The sequence below is a fragment of the Haliotis cracherodii genome, unplaced genomic scaffold (genome assembly GCF_022045235.1).
Source record: "Haliotis cracherodii isolate W230 unplaced genomic scaffold, xgHalCrac1.p SCAF_2, whole genome shotgun sequence".
NCBI lineage: Eukaryota > Metazoa > Mollusca > Gastropoda > Lepetellida > Haliotidae > Haliotis > Haliotis cracherodii.
The window spans coordinates 52,266,706-52,291,403 of record NW_027266275.1 but is presented as its reverse complement, the minus strand read 5'-3'; the positions used below and the strand labels follow the sequence as shown (position 1 = coordinate 52,291,403).

The window sequence follows — 24,698 nt, the reverse complement described above, 5'->3', positions numbered from 1 at the left end:
AATCTTTTATTTGCATGTTATGAAAACGCATACAAACGTTGCAACAAATTACCATATAAGCATGTTTTCATGTGATTTTTTGCAGACTTCTTGTACATGAAAGATTTTGAGACACACATTCATCGTCTGCTATGCAGTGAATTTGCTGCGTAAAGTATAGAAACTCCTACCAAAGATGTAAAGAACATACCGGGTATATACATAGCATTCTCCAAATTATATCACATTGAACTGGTCATCATATGATCAAGAAATAACAAAAGTGAAACATTTTTCAGATGATTAGATCCTGCAAGCATGGACAACTTGTTCTTGTCTGAGGTGTATGGCAGCAATCCAGTATTCTTTAATCACAATTACAATGTTTCTTGCATCTTTAGAGTGTTAGCTTATTTCAAAGACAAGAAACTTATTTAGGTCTTGGGCTTCCAGTACATTATTTATGGAACTACTATTATTCCCTGACTTTTCACTTCATGAGCTCAAAATGAATACATATGTACATAAACAAGTCTTTGGCCTAACAACTGTAGCACTTTTAAGACAGACCAACAGGCAGCAATGACAACATCAATAGCCTTGACCTTTGCTGGTGGAGGAACCGGGAATATCATCATCGTGGCTACCAGAACTCTGAAAAAGATACTAAATGTTAGATGTGGAATTTTAACACATAAGTTATGGCGTTTGAGAATCGCAAGATGATTATCAAAAACTCAACAACAGTCTTTGCCAGTTAATTTTTCTCTTTAGGCTTACATGTGGATCCCTACATTGTATGAACACCAGTGTTGACACTTGCTAGCCTGCTAGTACAACAGCTCAAACTGCTATTCCATCAGGGTAGTACAACAGCTCAAACTGCTATTCCAGCAGGGTAGTACAACAGCTCAAACTGCTATTCCATCAGGCTAGTACAACAGCTCAAACTGCTATTCCAGCAGGGTAGTACAACGGCTCAAACTGCTATTCCATCAGGCTAGTACAACAGCTCAAACTGCTATTCCAGCAGGGTAGTACAACAGTTCAAACTGCTATTCCAGCAGGGTAGTACAACAGTTCAAACTGCTATTCCAGCAGCCAGTACAACAGCTCAAACTGCTATTCCATCAGGATAGTACAACAGCTCAAACTGTTATTCCAGCAGCCAGTACAACAGCTCAAACTGTTATTCCAGCAGCCAGTACAACAGCTCAAACTGTTATTCCAGCAGCCAGTACAACAGCTCAAACTGTTATTCCAGCAGGGTAGTACAACAGCTCAAACTGCTATTCCAGCAGCTAGTACAACAGCTCAAACTGCTATTCCATCAGGGTAGTACAACGGCTCAAACTGTTATTCCAGCAGCCAGTACAACAGCTCAAACTGTTATTCCAGCAGCCAGTACAACAGCTCAAACTGTTATTCCAGCAGCCAGTACAACAGCTCAAACTGCTATTCCAGCAAGGTAGTACAATAGCTCAAACTGCTATTCCACCAGGGTAGTACAACAGCTCAAACTGCTATTCCAGCAGGCAAGTACAACAGCTCAAACTGCTATTCCATCAGGGTAGTACAACAGCTCAAACTGCTATTCCATCAGGGTAGTACAACAGCTCAAACTGTTATTCCAGCAGGCAAGTACAACAGCTCAAACTGCTATTCCATCAGGGTAGTACAACAGCTCACACTGCTATTCCATCAGGGTAGTACAACAGCTCAAACTGCTATTCCATCAGGGTAGTACAACAGCTCAAACTGCTATTCCATCAGGGTAGTACAACAGCTCAAACTGTTATTCCAGCAGCCAGTACAACAGCTCAAACTGTTATTCCAGCAGGGTAGTACAACAGCTCAAACTGCTATTCCATCAGGCTAGTACAACAGCTCAAACTGTTATTCCAGCAGGCAAGTACAACAGCTCAAACTGCTATTCCATCAGGGTAGTACAACAGCTCACACTGCTATTCCATCAGGGTAGTACAACAGCTCAAACTGCTATTCCATCAGGGTAGTACAACAGCTCAAACTGCTATTCCATCAGGCTAGTACAACAGCTCAAACTGTTATTCCAGCAGCCAGTACAACAGCTCAAACTGTTATTCCAGCAGGGTAGTACAACAGCTCAAACTGCTATTCCATCAGGGTAGTACAACAGCTCAAACTGCTATTCCATCAGGGTAGTACAACGGCTCAAACTGCTATTCCATCAGGGTAGTACAACAGCTACAGTTCTAGCAGCTACCTAGACTCCACTAATTAATGGAGGACAGTTCTGGCTATACTGTACCTTGACGCCACTAATTAATGGAGGCCAATACTGGCTATACTGTACCTTGATGCCACTAGTTAATGGAGGACAGTACTGGCTATACTTTATTAATACACCACTAATTAATGGAGGCCAGTACTGACTATACTGTATTTAGAAATCAGTAATTAATGGAGGCCAGTACTGACTATACTGTATCTATACACCACTAATCAATGGAGGTCAGTACTGACTATACTGTATTTATACACCACTAATTAATGGAGGCCAGTACTGGTTATACTGTTTCTAGAAACTACTAATTAATGGAGGTTACTACTGATTAAACTGTACTTATGTACCACTAATTAATGGAGGCCAGTACTGGCTATACTTTATGTATACACCACTAATTAATGGAGGCCAGTCCTGGCTATACTGTAACTAGACACCACTAATTAATGGAGGCCAGTACTGGCTATATAGTGTATCTAGAAGCCACTAATTAGTGGAGGTTAGTACTGATTATACTGTACTTATACACTACTAATTAAAGGAGGACAGTACTGGCAATACTGTTTTTATACACCACTAATTAATAGATGCCAGTATTGGCTATATTGTACTTAGACACCACTAATTAATGTAGGACAGTACTGGCTATACTGTATATAGACACCACTAATTAATGGAGGCCAGTACTGGCTATACTGTACGTAGACACCACTAATTAATGTAGGACAGTACTTGCTATACTGTACATAGACATCGCTAATTAATGGAGGTCAGTACTGACTAAACTGTATTTATATACCACTAAGCAATGTGGGGCAGTACTGACTATACTGTATTTATACACCACTAACTAATGGAGGTCAGTACTGACTATACTGTATTTATACACCACTAATTAATGGAGGCCAGTACTGACTATACTATATTAATACACCACTAATTAATGGAGACCAGTACTGACTATACTGTATTTATACACCACTAATTAATGGAGGCCAGTACTGACTATACTGTATTTAGACATCAGTAATTAATGGAGGTCAGTGCTGACTATACTGTATTTATACACCTCTAATTAATGGAGGCCAGTACTGACTATACTGTATTTATACACCACTTATCAATGGAGGTCAGTACTGACTATACTGTATTTATACACCACTAATTAATGGAGGCCAGTACTGACTATACTGTAAACAAGCCAGGCAGTGACATTCCAATTAATACACAGATATATATGGCCAGGTACAGTACGCAGGTTACAGAGGACCATGTTTCACTTGACACAACATTGGATACCAAGCAGAATGCAGTGCTCTGTGCAGACTGTTAGAAGCAAAACAATGCTACTGAACTCAATAAAACTCTCAATGCAGTGCTAAACTGGGTATCCTGTGGTAGCTGCCTACAACATGACTATCTCTTATCTACATCATCAAGTGAATACATGGTCCTACCAAGAAACAGCATAGGGCAAATTTATAAATGTTGCTCAATTGTTTTTAACCTGTACACACACTATACACACAAACTTCTCTTGTCATTCATGGTTGGAAATAACAGACTTGAAACTTGGGCTCAATTTTGTATTCTTGTTGGAATCCTGTTAGGGCTGGGAGGGGTAACTCAGGTACCCCAGTCAGGTGGGTACTGAGTTGGATCCGGGCACCCACAGGACTAACGGGACCCGTGGTTAGTCACGTGATATATTGTTTAATGACAAAAATTATCTAGAACTCTATGGTTACACAACAAGTCACTAATGTTCCCATTTCTTTCTGACTATCCACCCATTCCTTCTGATTTTTCATATGGTTGAATAAAGATACAACTTAATTCAACTTCAGTGTATGAATGACCAGATTGTTTAATACATGTATCTGAATACTTTTTACCAAGGCTATGCTAAAAATGTTCCCAATCTGACATTTTGAGACATATCCCAAGACCTACAGTGGATACCCGGGTAGGGTTGGGTAATTGGGGGGTGGGTACCCGGTAGTAAATTTGGACTCGTCCCAGCCCTGAATCCTGTTCTATTCTGTTGATTTCAGTGTTGATATATTGGAGTGAGATACCAACTCTGATCAGTTTTAGTAGATGTAACTTTGCACTGAAATAGTCAACATTTTCTAGCATTGTGTAGTAACCGTGGTAACGGTGGACTTCCTCCAACAGACGACTATGATGAGAATGATTCACACCCATTACATTCATCACCTGCTACATCACTACAGAGCTTAAACATACCCAACTGATTACTTCAAAACAACAGAAAGCAGAGCAAGGGCTACTGAAATGCTGTGAAATGATCCCTAATTATGCTTGTTCACATGTGAAGAACACCATTGCTGACAACATCAAACAGCAAATGATCCAAGCTAACAGTGGGAGGAACACAGTGCCAGTTGAGATGCTTAGATGACAATGATTCAAGCCAACAACATTCATACTGAGATATCGGACTTAGTTCTAGGTGAGAGCTACCCCACTTGTCTGGTCAAGCCCAAAGCGTAATGCTGTTAGATTCATCATGTCGATACGTCTCGACCGACTGCTGCAAAATAAATCATGAACAAACATGAATTGCTGGTCTGTAGTCATCACTGCCGATTTGTTATCCTACTGAGTGATTGGTTATCGATTATCCAGTGTATAATACTTCCATTCTATTATGATATATACCCAGGACCCATTTGCCTTCATGGCTTCGTTTGGACTCTTGTTCCGACTGACACTAATACAAGTTAAGGACACTACAAAATAATCATCCAATCAAGTTACATAACTTTCAAGATTAAAATAAGCAGCAATCTCACAAGTACCCAACCATCTCATATACAACTGTGAATAGCTGATAACACAAGGACCTTCCTCCCACGATGGAAAACTATTTTGACAGGAAAACAATATTTCCAGACAAATGTTCATTTATAACAGTCTTCTGCCTAGAATTACTGCAACATGTATGAGGACACAATTTTGAAAGTATATTTTAGCCGAACTTTCTTTACGAAGAGACTGTTTGATTGGTGATTTCAAACTTGTGAGCAAGAGAAATTCTGTGATAATTTAGTGACAAAAGAAATGAGGATAATGATAATTTTTTGCATTGAATGGATCCATGGTACTTATCATACTGGATTGGCGATATAATACACCAGGTAATCGAGGATGGACTCATACAAACATATAGTACCTTGAGAATTGAGAGATGTATTATAAATTACTTGTGCATCTAAATTGTAAGCAGTGTTGGCAGTGGTTAGCATGGTTGGTGTTCAGATGTGGCAGACAATGTCTCCTTGAGGGTCAGGGAGAGAGTGAATACCGACTTTCTGGCTAGATCAGCAGCCTGGCCATAATCAGGGCAAACTAGTGGCAGACGTGTGCAATGATCTCAGGACAATAGCAAGGTTAAACATTGTAACCACACAATCTTCACTAGCGGACAAGCATGGGTACTGGGGACCTATTCTGTCACAAGAATCCCCTAAAGGGTATGAGGATTACAAATGGGGATACTGAAACACTAATAAATTTACCATTTGAAACCTCCAAATTCATTTAGCGTGGTTAAATCTACAGGTATTAACCTAGCTCACAGTATGTTTATCTTCTAATCATGCTAATTAACTGCCTTGTCCGCAGTGGTTTAGCTATCAGTATCCTTGGTAAGATATCCAAACTTTCATAATTCATCCACCCACCCATGCTTTAGTTTATCAAAGGGAAAGGGAAACGTTCACAAATAACCTATGAGCAAAGCTACAAGAGACAATGTGTCTAAGGGTGACGCTGCATACCTAACGGATGGATCCATACATATACATGGAAACAAGTTGAGAACCATCTCTTAAACAGTGTCATACATTCCGAGCTGACATACTTCTTTTGCAAATATCTACATACGACATTCATCTCATTTCGATGAATGTGTGAGAAACCACCGATACCTGGTCCAACATTTGTACAAGAACACTGTGTGTTCCTCCAGACTTCCTCAACAACTAAATCTTATCACAGGATACAAAAGCAGATGGAGCAAATAAAAGGGTAGTCAAAAAACTATTGCCATGGAACCATTAAAAACATGTCAACAGCATAAATTTTGGTTTCTGTGCAATTTGTTGTAATAGTTAATATATAGTAAGTGGTGCTCCTTATAAGTATATGTATCAAAACTTCAGTCCACCCGTGAAGCTTCTCCAGGGTAGAATGGGTGTTCAGCAACCCATGCTTGCTGAAAAAGGTAATTATGATTGTCGCAAGAGGTGACTAACGCGATCGGGTGGTCAGGCTCACCAAACCTTATTTTTCAGAGATGTGTGTGTGAGATGTGTGTGTGTGTGTGTGTGTGTGTGTGTGCGTGTGCGTGTACGTGTGCGTGTGCGTGTGCGTTCGCTTAATTTGCATTGTTTTCACATCATCAGGTTCATGTTTAATTCTCATGACAGGTTGATATGGTCTCATTCTGTTAGTACTATGCACTCAGATTCAGCATTTTGTGTTGTTTGTTTGTTTGTTGTTTAACGCCACACTCAGCAGTCTTTCAGCTATATGATGGCGGTCTGTAATTAATCAAATTTGGACCAGACAATCCAGTGATTGACATCATGAGCATTGATCTACACAAATGGGATACAATGACATACATCAACCAACTCAGCAAACCTGCCCACCCGATCTCCTTAATCACCCCTTACGACAAGCATAGTCACCTTTTCCGGCAAGCATGGGTTTTTGAAGACACTTTCTCTACCTGGATCTTTATGGGGATATCCTGATTTGTGACAAGGGACAAGTGACAAGGTAACATCAGCTTGAGTAGTTATCAGGCTGGGTTATTGCACACCTTAATAAAATTACTTTTTAAAAATCAATACAGAATTAAAATCTGAATCTCCACTTGGGTTGGCATCCTTTAGTCAGGTGTAAATTTGCAATGCATCAGTGACTAGCTACAACCCTAACTGCGACACTCCCATCTTGCAAAACATCAACACTGATCCAAGCTGATTGTTATAGTGGCATTGACAGATATATGCAAGTACATGTCAATAAACTTGCAGTATTTATACACAAACCTTTTGAACATATTGTGGGTTAACTGTGATTTCTCGATCCATTGTCTTCAACTTTTCATCAAGCTCTATACATTTCTGCATCTGGAAACAAGTAATTCTGATATAGTATACCAGCCATAACACCTAACAACACAGACAACCTTAGATATGTGTAGATATGCCTCTAGACACCTTAATAACAAAGTTATTTAATAACATCAGTTTCTGTCTGTGAAAACACATACCCAACGCAGTGCATTGAAACAGACATGCCATGCCTCTAGACACCTTAATAACAAAGTTATTTAATAACATCAGTTTCTGTCTGTGAAAACACATACCCAATGCAGTGCATTGAAACAGACATGCCATGCCTCTAGACGCCTTAATAACAAAGTTATGAGCACTTCCAGTTTAATAGTATGGAGAAACAAATGGCCAATGAAGTACAACTTTGAAACAGAAACACTTCTGATTTAATGACCATGACCTTCAATCTCAGCTATGAACTGCATAACGACCATGTAGGTAAAGTTTTGTCAAATTTTATTCATAAATGCTCAAGATATTGTGTAAATACAAGCTTTTGGGGACATCTACTTTTAATGAATTGACCTAGGCCTTCAGCATCAAACTATCACTTGCGAGAACATTGCATATGGCAAACTTTGGTGGTGTTACAAATAAGAAGTCTCCATTCAATAATAACAATACTTCCTGAAAGAAACTATTTACAAGTCATTTCAAGCCTTGAAAAGTGACCTTGCTACGGTATTTCACAATCATAACATATGACAGTGTTGTAAGTTACTATAAAGTCATCTAAACTGCTTGCAAAAAGTTTTGATTGTTCATGAAAAAGGAAATTTCATTTAATTTGAACCATTTTCCATAATTTGACCTCTAGTGACCTTGACTATATTTGTACATCAACCAAACTTTGATGTGATTGAGAACCTGCCTCAGAGAAGATGTATCCTAAGTTCCATCAAATTAAATTCACAAATACACAAGTTATCGTGTACACAAGCTTCTTTGACACCCAATTCATGTTGTCTGATCTTGACCTTCAAGGTCGTCCACTCGTGTCTGTAAAATTTCTCAGGGGTATATAGGAGGTATAACATGGATGAAGTCTTTAACATCTGTCATAGGCATGTGGATGAGAAGACTTATTGTGGTGGCAGAGCTGTTACGCTATAACATGTCCTCCTCATCCATTTGATGTGTTCTATTGATACAATAGGGATATGCTAGTACAAAGTATTTAAATCCATCACTATTGGGTGAATCCCTCAGCCCTGGATGGGTGTGTCCTGTTGCAGTGCAGCCTACCTCCTGATCCACCTGGAGGAGCATGGTTGCATTGTTGTACTTCTCCGGGCTGTCCTGGAACCGGACCATCCCATCTTTCTGGTTGATGGTTGCATAGATCTCACCATCCTCTATCTACGGACAACAAGGATGTGGTTTGATAATATACCAAGCTAACATGTATGTGATAGAGAGGCAATAATGACTGAGTGATTTGTTTGTTTGGTTTCATTTCTATATTTGTTATTTTATGCATGATGTCAGCCCTATTTCATCATTAACTCAACAGCCTGTGAATAACTGAGCAAGATCACCCATTTTAAGACAATTATACTTTACTGGGGTCAATTCTAAACTGAAATCCCCAGAGGACAATGACTGAGTGATGTGATGTACAGAAATCAATCTGTGACAAGCATCAGTGACAGAGCCAAAACAACTGCTACAAACAGATCATGAAGATTAGCATCTGCAGAGATGTTGACAGCACAAAGTGCTGGTGGTAGTAGGACTATTGTAAATCAATGTTAAAATAGGACAGTTACAATAATCACTGCAATTTGAAGTCTTTGTGTCAATAAATGGCTGGCTGAGTGAGGTGGCAGTTTAGCAGTGTTTCAATCATAGTGAGAGAATACAGGGAAGTTAAAAAAGCCATGTCAGCAATATCACAGCTGTATGGTGGCTAGAAAACATAAAGTTAACCACTTTAGTGAAGAGTCTTCACAAATAATTCTGGTCCACTCGCCTGAGATCCAATAATGGCAGTCCTCAATGACTAGTAACATTTGAGGGCTGTATCGCCTTTACCCAGTCAACTTGATTTGATTTTACTTCTAATTAGTCAAGCAGTACCAGTTACAAACTCAGAGGAAAAGTGAAATATGTTTTTGACTAGTCTTAAAAAACAAAATTCTAGGGCTGTGAGTCCCATATGCCCTGGTAGGGTATTGACAGATCAAGAATCAACAGTATCATAATGAATATTTACACCCATGTCCAGTGGATGCTTGCACAGTAAAGTGATGCACAGTAAATTTGACAGAACAGGGCTTCTCTCTGTTGGCTGATAATGATTGTACATACCATGTGCAGGACATATTTCTCCGCCTCCTTGGCGCCAGACAGGTGGACTCTGTTGGCCATGTCGGTCAGTGAAAGGGTCTGGAAAGTCTGCAGAGCAAGCAACATTCAAACTGGGAATTCAGTCAATTCTTATACCTTTATTGGTTTATTATGTTTGTTGCTTGTTTAACGTCACACGCAGCAATGTTCCAGCTATATAATGGTGGCCTGTAAATAGTCTTACAAACCAGTGATTGATATCATGTGCACCAATCGATGCCATCTGGATACAATGACACACAATAAACCAAGTCACAGATCGTGACCACCCCATCATTAAGTCGCGTCGTACAACAGGTTGCTGGGGTCCAGCTCTAACCCAGAATCCCCACAGCATTGCTACATTATGAATATATGATGAATCTATATTAATAACCTATTTTTAGTTTTAGTATGACTGAATCACATGTTCTAGTTTATAGCACATCGGCTACTGAAGTTCAGACTCCATACATTCAGTGGATTAATTGATCTTATAGCTAAAATGGATAGAATTATCATTAAACCACCCACATGTTATCAGAAATGAGCGGGCCACTGTTACTTGATAATGCCCTCATATTGCTTGACAATGGGCCATTATCACGCTCGTTGTTAGGTGACGTCACAGGGATAGGAAAGGTGACGTCACGTTCAATAGTGACGTCATCTGGTTTGTTCTATGACGTTTCCAAATTTGTAAAAGTGGGTCAGTGAAATTCGTGTTGATTGCACTAAATGTTTCATAACTGATATTGTTTATATTTATTTGATTACAAATTCTATTCATTTTAGCTAATGGCAGACCTCGGGGTTCTGCAAATGATAATGCCCTGAAATATATAGCGTTACCATTATATCAAAGTCAAGTTAAGTCAACATAGCAACTTGCAGATTTTAATACTTTAGGGGATACAAAATGTTTGACCAAAAATAAACTTGAAAAGGGAAATATAAAGAGACAAGGGGCAACTTGGTTCCCCAAACGAAACTACTGGGGTTAAAATGGGTTACTGGTGTAATTACAACGATCAGGCCAGTGCCCAGTGTGCCTGGTGGTTTATTGGGAGTCTTCCTTGTTGTCCAGTACCTTCAGTACAAATTCACGTGAGCATTGTTATCAGTAAGACAATAGGGGATTACAGGGGGCGTATCACATATACCGGGGGCGTCTCACATATACAAGGGGTGTCTCACATATACAGGGGGAGTCTCACATATACCGGGGGCATCTCACATATACAGGGGGCGTCTCACATATACAGGGGGAGTCTCACATATACCGGGGACATCTCAAATATACAGGGGGCGTCTCACATATACAGGGGGCGTCTCACATATACAGGGGGCGTCTCACATATACAGGGGGCATCTCACATATACAGTGGGCGTCTCACATCTACAGGGGACGTCTCACATATACCGGGGGCATCTCACATATACCGGGGGCATCTCAAATATACAGGGGGAGTCTCACATATACAGGGGGCATCTCACATATACAGGGGGCGTCTCACATATACAGGGGGAGTCTCACATATACAGGGGGCATCTCACATATACAGGGGGAGTCTCACATATACCGGGGACGTCTCACATATACAGGGGGCGTCTCACATATACCGGGGGCGTCTCACATATACAGGGGGAGTCTCACATATACAGGGGGCATCTCACATATACAGGGGGCGTCTCACATATACAGGGGGCATCTCGCATATACAGGGGGCATCTCACATATACCGGGGGTGTCTCACATATACAGGGGGCATCTCACATATACAGGGGACGTCTCACATATACAGGGGGCGTCTCACATATACCGGGGGCATCTCACATATACAGGGGGAGTCTCACATATACAGGGGGCGTCTCACATCTACAGGGGACGTCTCACATATACCGGGGGCATCTCACATATACCGGGGGCATCTCACATATACAGGGGGCGTCTCACATATACCGGGGGCATCTCACATATACCGGGGGCATCTCACATATACAGGGGGCATTTCACATATACAAGGGGTGTCTCACATATACAGGGGGAGTCTCACATATACAGGGGGCATCTCACATATACAAGGGGAGTCTCACATATACCGGGGGCATCTCACATATACAGGGGGAGTCTCACATATACAGGGGGAGTCTCACATATACAGGGGGCGTCTCACATATACAGGGGGCATCTCACATATACAGGGGGCATCTCACATATACAGGGGGCATCTCACATATACAGGGTGCGTCTCACATATACAGGGGGCATCTCACATATACAGGGGGCGTCTCACATATACAGGGGGAGTCTCACATATACAGGGGACGTCTCACATATACAGGGGGAGTCTCACATATACAGGGGGAGTCTCACATATACAGGGGACGTCTCACATATACAGGGGACGTCTCACATATACAGGGGGAGTCTCACATATACAGGGGGAGTCTCACATATACAGGGGGCGTCTCACATATACCGGGGGTGTCTCACATATACAGGGGGAGTCTCAAATATACAGGGGGCATCTCACATATACAGGGGGCATCTCACATATACAGGGGGCATCTCACATATACAGGGGGCATCTCACATATACCGGGGGTGTCTCACATATACAGGGGGCATCTCACATATACAGGGGACGTCTCACATATACAGGGGGCGTCTCACATATACCGGGGGCATCTCACATATACAGGGGGAGTCTCACATATACAGGGGGCGTCTCACATCTACAGGGGACGTCTCACATGTACCGGGGGCATCTCACATATACCGGGGGCATCTCACATATACAGGGGGCGTCTCACATATACCGGGGGCATCTCACATATACTGGGGGCATCTCACATATACAGGGGGCATCTCACATATACAGGGGGAGTCTCACATATACAGGGGGCATCTCACATATACAGGGGGTGTCTCACATATACAGGGGATGTCTCACATATACAGGGGGAGTCTCACATATACAGGGGGCGTCTCACATATACAGGGGACGTCTCACATATACAGGGGGAGTCTCACATATACAGGGGGAGTCTCACATATACACGGGGCGTCTCACATATACAGGGGGCGTCTCACATATACAGGGGGCATCTCACATATACAGGGGGCATCTCACATATACAGGGGTATGCACGGGTAAGGTACTTGAGGTTCATAACTAGTATTTCAAGCCAATTTATTCACAGTAACATATGCAATGTAAGAACTGTAGATGTTAACATGGGTGGGTGGTTATAAAAGTTTTTGGAGCAGGTGCCTTAATCATGCTTATGGTAGTTAAACATCAAATACAGTACACATTCAAATTTTCTAACATATCTCACAAACTGAAAATGTCAACTAAACAAAGAACTGATAGGTGTATGTCCAAAAGTGCCAAGCATGAGTGATGTATGCACTAAGACAAGGTATCATTAAAAAGTAAAAAGACCTTTAACTGAACTAGGATTGGAAGATTGATAAGAATAATTGCATCGATAAAAAACTATTCTAAACACATTACATTCAAAGGCCACCAGACGCCTACCTTTGTAAGTCTTTGTATATTCTTCTTGTACAATGATGTGATGCACTGCTTCACCAGGCCAATGTTGTTGTCCTGGAAACAGTCATGGGATCAAACTTCCAGATGGTACAAATAATGTATCAAAGAACCTTACTACCGTCGCATCTCGTAGAAAAAAACACATGAATAAATATAATTGTAGGGTACTGATGGTGCATTACAGATATTAGAAAATGGATAACTAGAATCATTTAAGTTCAACAAAACGCGTAAGGAGAACATCTCCTTTGTCCCCCTCCCCAACCACCCAAGTCATTCATACTGGCAAATAGGTGGTGATTTTGTGAGAAAGGAAATTGCTATTTTAACACTCTGATGGTGGATGCTAGTTCATATCTTATCCAAATCTCTACAAAATGTGTGGGAGTTCAAGCAGATGTCTCTGATCTTTTTGCATTCATTTACTCACGTCTGATTCTATTAATCTGATTTGTGTTTTTAACTTGGGTGTATTGCCATCAGGACAATGCATGGATAGTTAAAATCCCCACGATCTTCATCTTGCATCATGTACCAGATAAAGAAGTTGGACCCCACATTCCCCTACCGCTTGCGTGTGTACAATGTACAAGTTCAACCACACTGTTTGACAGTGTTCCAGTAGAGTTCAGCATAATATGGACTTGAATCAAACAAGGATATCTCCGCCAACCAGACTAACAGACTAGTAACTAGCCACCATCCACCACCAGCACCATCATACATACCCTTGTGAAGGTTTCTGTGTGCTTCGTAACAGTTGTTCGAAGTTCATCTGGGTTGTTTGTTGCATAAGAATGAGCAAGATCATGATATGCTTGACAAAGAGGCTACAAGAGAAACAAACATTTCAGTTAGAACTTAGATCAGATTTGAGGGAAAACAGCAAATAGTGTCAGATTCAAACAGCTCATTGTTAGTGGCACATCAAATCTTTTATCTTCTAAGTGTATATGAAATTAGAAATTATACAATAAATTACACATTTATATACCTATCCTATCTCACACTATGCATTTCTCTTTTTCTTTTGATTCTGAGTGGAAACGTGTCTGAAATAAAAGTTTCCAGCTTCTAACGTTAATTAACCCTGTCATACCTCACATCGCCACGGTCACCTCCCAGATCTGGGTCATGCGCGCTATGCATGCTGGTTGACCTTCTTGCACTGATCACGTGTCTATCCCAGTCAACTCATGCTCTTTCAAGAGCGTATGGACTAAGGAATTGCAATGTGGGGATGGAAGGGTGGGCACATAACGTGTTCTAAGCCAGACTAACTTTCAACTATGGGCCATAACAAAGTGAACTAGCTAATGTAGTACATTGTTTGAATAGTTCACTGCAAGTGTATTTGGTCTGTTTGTAAATTAGTGCCAGCAAGTTGAACCTGATAGATTCAATAAAGGAGAGAAAAACTTATACTGTCAGATAGACGTATTACCATTGCTGAAATTGAGGAAGACACATGTCTAAGCCATGGATCCATTGGAACTATTATTCATGAACAATTACAGATGAATAAGACAATTTATAAATTCTGATTTTAAGGGGAAAAAAATGACATTGCCAGTAAAACTTTAGAGCTAACTGAGGAAGATTTTGTCAAATTCAAAAAGAGATCAGTAAAAGGTGATGAAACATGGATCTACCACTATGATCCCAAGTCAAAACATTAATCCACGGAATGGCACCATTCCACTTCTCCGGCACCAAAGAAAATCAAGTCTTCAAGATAAGTGAAGAAAGTTATGGCCACTGTTACTGTATTCTGGGATGTAAAGGATCCTTGTGGATTACTTAGAAAGTCAAAAGACGATTATTGGTGCCTACTATGCTGATTTGCTTCATTGCCTGAGAAATTCTATCAAAGAAAAGCGGCGAGGAGTACTGACTGCTGGATTTCTACTCATGACAATGCCTCTTCTCACACATCTCGACTTGCAAAGGCTGCTGTGCGACAATGTAGGTTGTGTAGAGAATGTATGAGAAGTGTATTGATAAGCAGGGAGATTATGTTGAAAAATAAAATTAACAACACTTTCACATTTTTGGTTTTGTTTGTTAGGCTTAGAACTTTTTGACCAGCCCTCGTATCCATGGTTGGATGGTGGGGTGCAATTTCCAGTTTATAAAGGCAACAACTGTAGGATATTTATGAGAAGCTATAGCAAAACCATGGTACAATACAGATTACAAAGTTAAGTGTCATGAGACAAAAACTCATAGATAGAAATAAAACACTCTCAAAGAATGTTATGATCCTGGTACATGAACAGAGGAAAAACACATAAAGTCAGGTACAATATGCCATGGAAGAAATGAATCCCTATAACGTGGGTAATGTTCCCATTCATGTGCGTAAGGATAATACTGACATTGGTGAAAATCATCGGAGTTGGGGTAATCTCATGGTGGAAAGTCTGGAGGACAAAGAAGACTGTGTCACGTCAGGCGAATGACCAAGAGCTTCATTGTAGCGTTCCTCCTCCAAACCCAAGCACGAAGAATGCGAATAGTCTCATAATTATTATATAGTAACCAGAATCAGTGGTAATACAACACAAACATCATTTTATTTTTCTTTCAGCATCATCTAAGTCAAAAATGCACCAAGACACTGGACCGTTTTCTTTCTTCCATGTCTGCAACATGCGTGTTAGAGAAGTTAAGATGTGGGTTATCTACCATGATCGGGTACTCGAGTCCACATATACTCAGCCACTGCCGGAGTACACAAGTAGCCATCAGATCCCTAATCATGATGATGAAGATTTGATGAACCTACCTTTATGTACCTTGCTACCACCTGGGATGTGTACTTTGGCAGGTTAGGAATCTGAAACACACATCAGTAGACCACTCATTACAAGGATGGGGACAGTGGGGTAGCCTAGTGGTCAAATTGTTCGGTCATCACACCGAATGCACGGGTTTGATTCCTCACATGGGTACAATGTGTAAAGCCCATTTCTGGTGTCCCCCACCATGATATTGCTGGAATATTGCTAAAAGCGGCGTAAAACCATAATCACTCATTCACTCATTACAAGGATGGAACCCATTATTTTTAGGTCTATGTATAGGTCAGAATAAAATAAAATCTATTTCAAAATTCTACAGTAGACACATTCATAAATGTTTATTCATACCTATGTGGAGAATCGAACCTGAATCTCCAGTGTCATGAACAAAGACTTCAACCACAAGGCTACCCCACCATGTTCTCACTGCTCAAGAAAACAGGATCTGAAAGGCTTGGAGAGAGCAGTCTCTTTACCTTGTTCACTGAATACTGGAATATATACAGCATTTTTAATCACCACATCCATTAACATGGTTAAAATTCATATGTCACATCAGTTATGATCTTATAAATGATGACACGAAACATTCAGATCCTCTTTGACAGGTCCTTTCATTCCATTTTTGGCAAGTATTTGCAGATGTGTTTTCTGTGTTAAACACAGGCAACACCCTTCAGACACAAACCTTTCCATGTACAATGAGTGCCACCAAAATGAACTTCTTGTAGGATTCCATCATGATATGGCTGACAGCCATGCTCGGAGTCGTCACAGCCTGAAACAATCAGTGAGACGGTCACAATTTTATGCTGAAGGCCAAACAGGATCATTGATGCTTTTATTAGCCAACAAAATTGTAAATATTACAAAAAATATCATAATAAAACATCCTATGTACATCCTATTGTTGAGTCATGGAGCACCTGCGTTGCATTAGCAACCCATTAGAACTGTGTGGGGTCTCCTGGACATGCACTGTTACAAGCCAGGATGGTGGACCCAGTCTACTTACAACTTCAAAACAGTAGAGTGCCCTGTTGTAGTTCTTCAATGCTGTGTAGATCATTCCTCCATAGTAGTAGTACAGCAGGAAGTCCCGTGCATCAAACTGACCACCCTGCAATGACATACATAACATTAGCTCTCACTTAGTGGCTGTAAAAAGTGCTGGCTGTCTTGTTTGTTGTTTAAACCACATTCAGCAATATTCCAGCCATATGACAGTGGTCTGTAAGAAATGAGACCAATTCGAGTCATTGATCTTTTGAGCAATATCCACAGCCGTCCGGGTACGACAACACACCGTGAACCGAGCCTTGTCATCCGATCCATTAAGTCACTCCTTACGGGGGAGTGAAATGGGGTTAAACATCACGCTCAAGATTATTGCACTTATATAGCAACGTGCATGTGTGTGTGTGTTGCTGCTTGTACTAGTCCGGACTAATACCGATTTTAAAGTTCTAGCCCACTGAGATACCATGCCACGTTTTAACATGAATACCCCACTCAGACAGTACACTGGCTCCAAGGCAACCAGTTCTTGTTTTTGGTCCATTAATGCTGAGCACTAGTAGGGTAATTCAAACATGACTCTTTGGAAAGAATCATGTCAAATATCCATTCTAAACAAACCATGTCCAACAGCCTTTTGTCAGCAGAAGGGCAAAATGTTTTATAACACAACTCAATTCCACACAGCCTATCTGCAAACTGAACATCATGTTTTGAGGCTATTTTCCTCCATGTTCACAGTAGACATTGACTATGGAGCCAATTCATGTCATTGCTTTAAAGCGGACTTCTTTTCTCTCTCAGTGCATTAAAGTGAATATATACAATATTCCCCCACATCCAACATCTGTACTTAGGTTTGTGAACACTACATCATCATCTGTGAATACAGTGTAGTAGTGACATGTGTCTATTTTCAGTCTGGTAATGAAAAGAGGCTGTGTATAAATCACGGAAGACAAATGTGCATGATGTTTGGGCGAACACTTCTGTTGTCTGACATTAAAACAATGTGTAGAGTGCACATGTTGCACAAGAAATACTGCCTATGTAGCCATTGGCCAGAGGATGTTGGATCCCCTTTCAATGGAACCACACCCGTGAAGATCTGGGTTAGAATTGGTCTTCAGGGACCTATTGTCATAAGAGGCAACTAACAGGATCAGGTGGTCAGACTCTTGGGTTTGCTTGATGCATGCCATTGTATCCCAAGCGTGTGGATTGATGCTCATGATGTCAAGCACTGGATTGTCTGGTCCAGTCACGATTATTTACAGACCACCGTCATAGAACTGGAATATTGCTCAGTGCAGCGTTAAACAACAAACAATAAAACAAAATCACTGGAACCAGACTGGATTTGTTGGTATGCATTCCCGGGTGATGGAGGAGTGTGTGAGTTTGGCTTTACGCCGCTTTAAACAATATTCCAGCAATATCACGACGGGGGACACCAGAAATGGGCTTCACACATTGTACCCATGTCGGGAATCGAACCCGGGTCTTCGGCGTGACGAGCGAATGCTTTAGCCACTAGGCTACCCAACCGGCCCGGGTGATGGACGATGGAGCAGTACACAGACCAATGAAGTATTGATGATACCCTGATACCCTACATAATGCCATGTACAGTCCATCACCCCCATGTAGGGCCGTCATTAGTATGTGGTAGTAGGCTACAACTGCTGGGTGAACCACTGCCTACCTCTCTGCTGATGTCTGTGATGTCATGTTGGAGGAAGGGGAGGGCTGGCTTCATGTTCTTGGAAAGTAAACACAGCTGAAGAAAAAGACAGACAATTTCTAAATGACTAAGGCTTAACAAAATAAAAGAATTGGTTCTCAGGCAATGGCTTTTGAAAATATAGTGTGAGCGGGTGGTGTTTTTTGTTGTTGTTTAAACTATTATGTAACCACATAAACAGGTATGTACAATCAACCTTAGAAAGAGCCTCCCTACATAAATATATTCCTTGTTGAGTAAAATACCGGAATACAATATTTGACTACTGTTGGACTACCAGTAAGTGCATAATACACGCATACAATGAGCTTTGATTTCATTTCAGTTGATACTGGCCATGACATTAAGTACTAACTAAATCACCCACAGATTGGGGAGAAAATGTGTGAACAGCTGATTGCTATTTCCAGCTTATTTTAAGAGGCAAATACACATGTGATCCGAATCATCATGTCAAGTGATGTTTTATTGTAAATTTCAGGTTTTCATTGACCAAATTTGCAGACAACAAAACAAGCACACAAACTCCTATTGTTGCCATGACCATAACACACGATGCGCAGTAAAGCAGTGCGCATGTAAAGGGAAGTAACTGTATGCTATACTGGATCACACTGTTTTAAGTATTGTAGCATTTCACTGCCGGATCGCGGAATATTTAAGGATTTTTTTTCTAAAATGGAAATAAAAACAAAACGTGCAGCAAACTTTATGAAAATGCGGCAGGTGCCTGATAATCAAGACAATTATTCATTTTAGCCTAATATTATGATTACATTCATTGTGAAATGGAGTTTAACATCACACTCAAAATTATATCATGTATATATAGCAACATTCACACGTTTGTGACTGTTTGTACTGGATTTATGTTAGTTAATAGTGCTAGCCAAATGAGATACTATGCTGTAGTTTAACATAGATACTCCATTCAAATACATCATACTGACTCCAAGCCGACCTGTCCTTGTTTAATCCCCTTAATGCCAAGCGCCAGGCAGGGTAACCAGCAGCATCTTTTAACATCTTTTGGCATGACAGAAATTGAACCACCAACCTTCCCCTCTCTGGGCTCACATTCTATCCATCAAGACATAAATCCATATGTTAAGAAAATAATATTTTCATGCTAACTACTAAATAATTCATATGAATTATAGATGAATGTCCCGACTGCTTACTACACCCTGTGAATGTTACAAATGCTCTTTAAGTTATGTCTAGTTTACCTGACAGAGATCAGCATGGATTGACGTCAGTTGTTCTGGAAATAGTTGAATCTTCTGAATGGCTGTTGTCAACACCTTGATACCTCGGACAGGCTGCATGCAACAAACAAGTTATTACCCATCAGCAAACATGAGTTATCTACTTGCAGCATTCCTTACAGCAAGCATATCTAAAATATGAGTTATTTCTTTGTTGTTTTACAACAGAATTTGAATGATGTTTTTCAGGATATTTAAGCAGTCCAGGTTCAAAATGTAAGGCATAATTGAGGTGGTCTTGTCAGTGTTAATCATCAAACACATATGCCACACGCTAGCAGTTGTTTGTTGCCACAGCTTGTATCTGGTAGGTTACATGTCATGAGTATTGAATCCTCTCACTGCTTTTACCATGTTGTTTGTTTGTTTGTTGTTTAACACCGCACTCAGCAATATTCCAGCCATATGACGGCAGTCTGTAAATAATTGAGTCTGAACCAGACAATTCAGTGATTGACATCATGAGCAATGATCCACACATTTGGGATCGATGGCATGCATCAACCAAGTCAGCGAGCCTGACCAGCCAATCCCATTAGTTGCCTTTTACGACAAGCATAGCCTCCTTTTATGGCAAGCATGGGTTGCTGAAGACCTATTCTACGCTTTTCCCATGATTACTATCAGACTCCCCTATGTGGTTACCTCTTTCTTCTCTACTAACTTGTGTGTAAACTTGTGGCATAGGTCCGCAACTGAAGACAAGAAGAAACGCAAGTACAGTGATAGAGGTCAGCATGTATTAACAAGTTGGAGCCAGGTAGTTGGACGGCTAGACTGCAGTACACCAGATACCTTCTACCATGTTGGTCAGATTTGTTCTACACAATGTGCAATTTAATTTCTCAGTATAATAGTAACCATGGTTACGGTTTCTGAATCTTATAGCTACAAGTATCAGCTTACTCAGTAGGACAATTTCAGTCTGCTACCTTATCTTTCAGACTGAGTGCATACATCATACAAGTTTGTGTTTCCATGCCTTAAAACTTTCAACAATTTAATCATATCAACATGATCAATATTCCAGCCATATTATATAAACCTGAAAATAAATCTCGGTGTCTATAACTAGAATATCTCAAACTCGTAACTCCATACATATTTTATCATTTATGGTCTCCAGGACTTTAGAGTTAGCAAGGTTTCACTGTATGTCATCATGCAGGTTTTACCTTAACCTACAAAACTAGGGGTCCAGAGGACCCCCAAATTACTCATTTTAAGGGTCCTTACAGGAAATATGAGGGTCCTGTAAAGTTTTGTTCGTTGTTTAACGCTGCATTCAGCAATATTCCAGTTATAAGACCACAGTCAGTAAATAATCGAGTCTGGACCAGACAATCCAGTGATGGACATCATGAACACTGATCTACACAATTTGGATACAATGACATGCATCAATGAAGTCAGCGAAGCTGACCATCTGATCATGTTAGTCGCCACTTACAGCAAGCATGGGTGGTCCTGCAAAGTAATGTAAGTAAAGTAAATAATAAAGTAGTGGTGAAGTGCACTGTACTGTAAGATTTAACAATTACATTAAATACTGGAACTGTATATCTATAAATCATGAAATTAATGCGTCTCCAAAAGAATGTGACCGCTGGTCCATAGCCAAATATGCGACTCAATATGAATGCAACACCACCCTCCTCTCAAGCATCAGTGGATTTATATCTAAGGAAAATGTCCTCTGTCAGGTTTACAGGAAAATTCGCAACCTAACATTAATCTAATCACACATCAAAGAGCACCGGTTAATTGCACTAAGTAGAGTTCTTCTGCTAAACCAATACATGCACGCTGACTTGCGTCAGCCTTTGACGCAGTCACAAAGAACAAAGACACTGTGTTGCGCGGATGGCGTCTGTCTGGACTTGAGTAGAACTCTTGCCTTGACCCCAGCAGTGACAATTCACAGGATGTGATTAGTGTTTGAATGACATTGTTTATATGCTTGTTACAAGTGCTGCTAAATGAACATTGATGTGGAATACATTGTTGTTTGTTTTGGGCGTATGTCTGAGTTGGTATTTCTGCTATCCAAATTGTCTTATTGTTGATATAAATGCGATGTTTAATAATGTGAGCGAAGACCACTCGCATTTTTTGCTTTTAAATCACGCTCGCGTTAATTCCAAGATTTACAGTTTTTCATGTCAAGAATTTGATTCAATTGTTCAATGAATATTATTGTGCATCCCTTGGGACGCAATATACACTGTATACATTTCCTGATTAAGTTCATTATCATCCTGTTCATGATGTATGTATGTGAAAGATAGACAGCTACTCACAACTGTCAGTGGCATATCGGACTTGCTCTCCATTGCATGTTGTGATGAATTCTTGAGTCAGTCCATAAAGGGCCTCAAAGTCAGGGATATTTGGAAGATTGTATTTGACACATCTATAAAAATATAATGCCATGAAAATCATATCAATAAACATGATAAGGATGTATTGAGTTTCTATGAGATCAATAAATAATATACCATTTGTTTTGTGATGCACATAACAGGCTATGTAATTGTATCTTGGGTGAGCATGGTGAGGGAGGAAGTTGGATTAATACTGCCTTCATTTTAACAGTCTTTCAATTAAATCATGGCATACCTGCTTAATGTCGGAGGAAAGTCCAAACTTAATCAGGTCTTGGATGTTTACCATAACTCATGAACAATGATAAAGAGCATGGACATGAGGGATATGGCGCTAACAAACCAAGAGTCAGGATCGGGGTGTAAATGGAATTCAACCCCATGAACTGATTAATGGCATGATCATAGGATAATGGCTCATGTCACATTGACGAAGGGGTGCAACACAGCCAATTGCAGCTCCTTAAAAGACTGGTCAAAGTGTTGTTATGTTGAATTATACTTTACTTTATTTGTGTATTATAATATTATCAAGTGAATAAAGCAGAAATAATTCAAAGATATTTCAGCTAGGTTAATAGTTGGGCGGGGCCAAGATATATGGCAGCATACCACCAAGACTCCACTCCCCGTTTAATTCAAATACTGTTTTCATTTCTATTTCAACCACTAACCTTACCATGCCTATGTTTGCTCAAAAATATATAAAGTAGACAGCCAAACACACAGAAAAAGCATAAAAAACACTTACAAAATTCCAAGTATTCCTAGAGAATGCTGCTGCACATCAAGTGTGGCTAAAACAGTATCCAGATGGGCTGCATTCTTGGCCAGAATGTCTGCACTTTTGCTGATGAACTCACAAAGCTGTGTAAAGTTACCTACAAATAAATATGTCACACCGAATGATCAGGTTGTAACTGGTACTGAAAATGAGCAGAGCTCCAATAGTAATAGATTATATGGTGAACGCAATATCACACTGTAACTAATGTAATGGTACCCAGAATTAAACATTACGACAGACTTGATGTATGTCGCTTTGAAAATAGTTACTATCATCCGCATTTGCATGTTCAGTAGCATATGATCGAAAACCGGACACAAACATTTAAACAACGAAAAATGCATTAATAAAGGCATTATATACGATCAAACCATAACCAATCTTCAAAAAAAAATTTCAAGTGTAATGTTGCACATCTGAAACCATTATTATTGAATACCTTGTGAAGATAGAGTCTGAACAGTATTCACGTAATTCTCGAGTGCCGACGCCATTTTGGAAATGTCCGCCCCCCACATCACGGACAAACAGCAATTTGTCCGGAACAATCACAAAACGGCACATATTCTTGCACGTCATGTTTACTCTAACAACCTTGGACAGAATATAAAATTGAGACATCATCAAATTGGATTTAATCATTTATGGGTTTTGTCTCCGTTTTAGGTGACACAGCAGACAATGTCTGGATCTGGACATTGTGTGCTACATGTCACCTAAAGACGGTGAAACTTAAAATCATAAACCTCCCTGGTAACGTCACACTACACAGTAACAGAAGGCTGTTGAAAGTGTTGGTAAACCTCCAAGGCAGGCAATACATGAACAATGCCAAGGACGTGATGAATACATTTCAGTTATAATACCTAGGTTTTGCAATTAATGTTTCATTAACTTGTCTCTTGATGATTGATGATTGGTTAAAAGTCACACTTTTTTAACATGAAAATTCCATGACGTGAATCGAACGTGTTAAGTTTTGTAACCCACTATTTTTTTGCTAACGGGGCAGGTGATGAGAGGTTATTCAGTTTATCATGTCATGACTCCAGCTAGTCCATACTGCACTTGTTTTTTCTCTCGCACGCTTTTAGCGAACTCTTTTTATTCCACGAAACACTGTATTGTGTCACTGTAAGGTTTGTCGATGATTTCTTATTTTTTCTCGTATTTCTTGCATTTAGACGGTTCATAAGTTGGATAAAACACGCCTCCGAGGTTTTGGTTGAAAAGGTTTTACATTTTCAGCCCAAACCTCGAGGACCAGAGGTCTTTTTCCGTGCTCAAGGTTTTACATTTTCAACCAAAACCTCGGAGGCGCGTTTATCCTATACATATAGGCCTAGAACATTATTTATTTACGAATTGCGTAGATCTAGCCTTGGAACTGGGGACACAA

The 24,698-nt window shown here is 40.2% G+C and overlaps 1 protein-coding gene across 1 annotated transcript; it reads right to left on the bottom strand.

Moving 5' to 3' along the window:
• Positions 1-3: 3 nt before the first annotated feature.
• LOC139469240 (COP9 signalosome complex subunit 3-like) lies at positions 4-23,817 on the bottom strand. The gene is made up of 15 exons (XM_071251378.1): positions 23,739-23,817; positions 23,264-23,393; positions 22,429-22,541; positions 20,774-20,823; positions 20,090-20,182; positions 18,822-18,896; positions 17,115-17,219; positions 16,788-16,877; positions 16,084-16,134; positions 14,024-14,125; positions 13,278-13,349; positions 9,712-9,798; positions 8,647-8,760; positions 7,333-7,413; positions 4-633 (listed from the first exon to the last, which is right to left on the bottom strand). The coding sequence occupies exons 1-15, from the start codon at positions 23,815-23,817 to the stop codon at positions 571-573; spliced, it is 1,305 nt and encodes a 434-aa protein (XP_071107479.1). The 3' UTR covers positions 4-570.
• Positions 23,818-24,698: the final 881 nt, after the last annotated feature.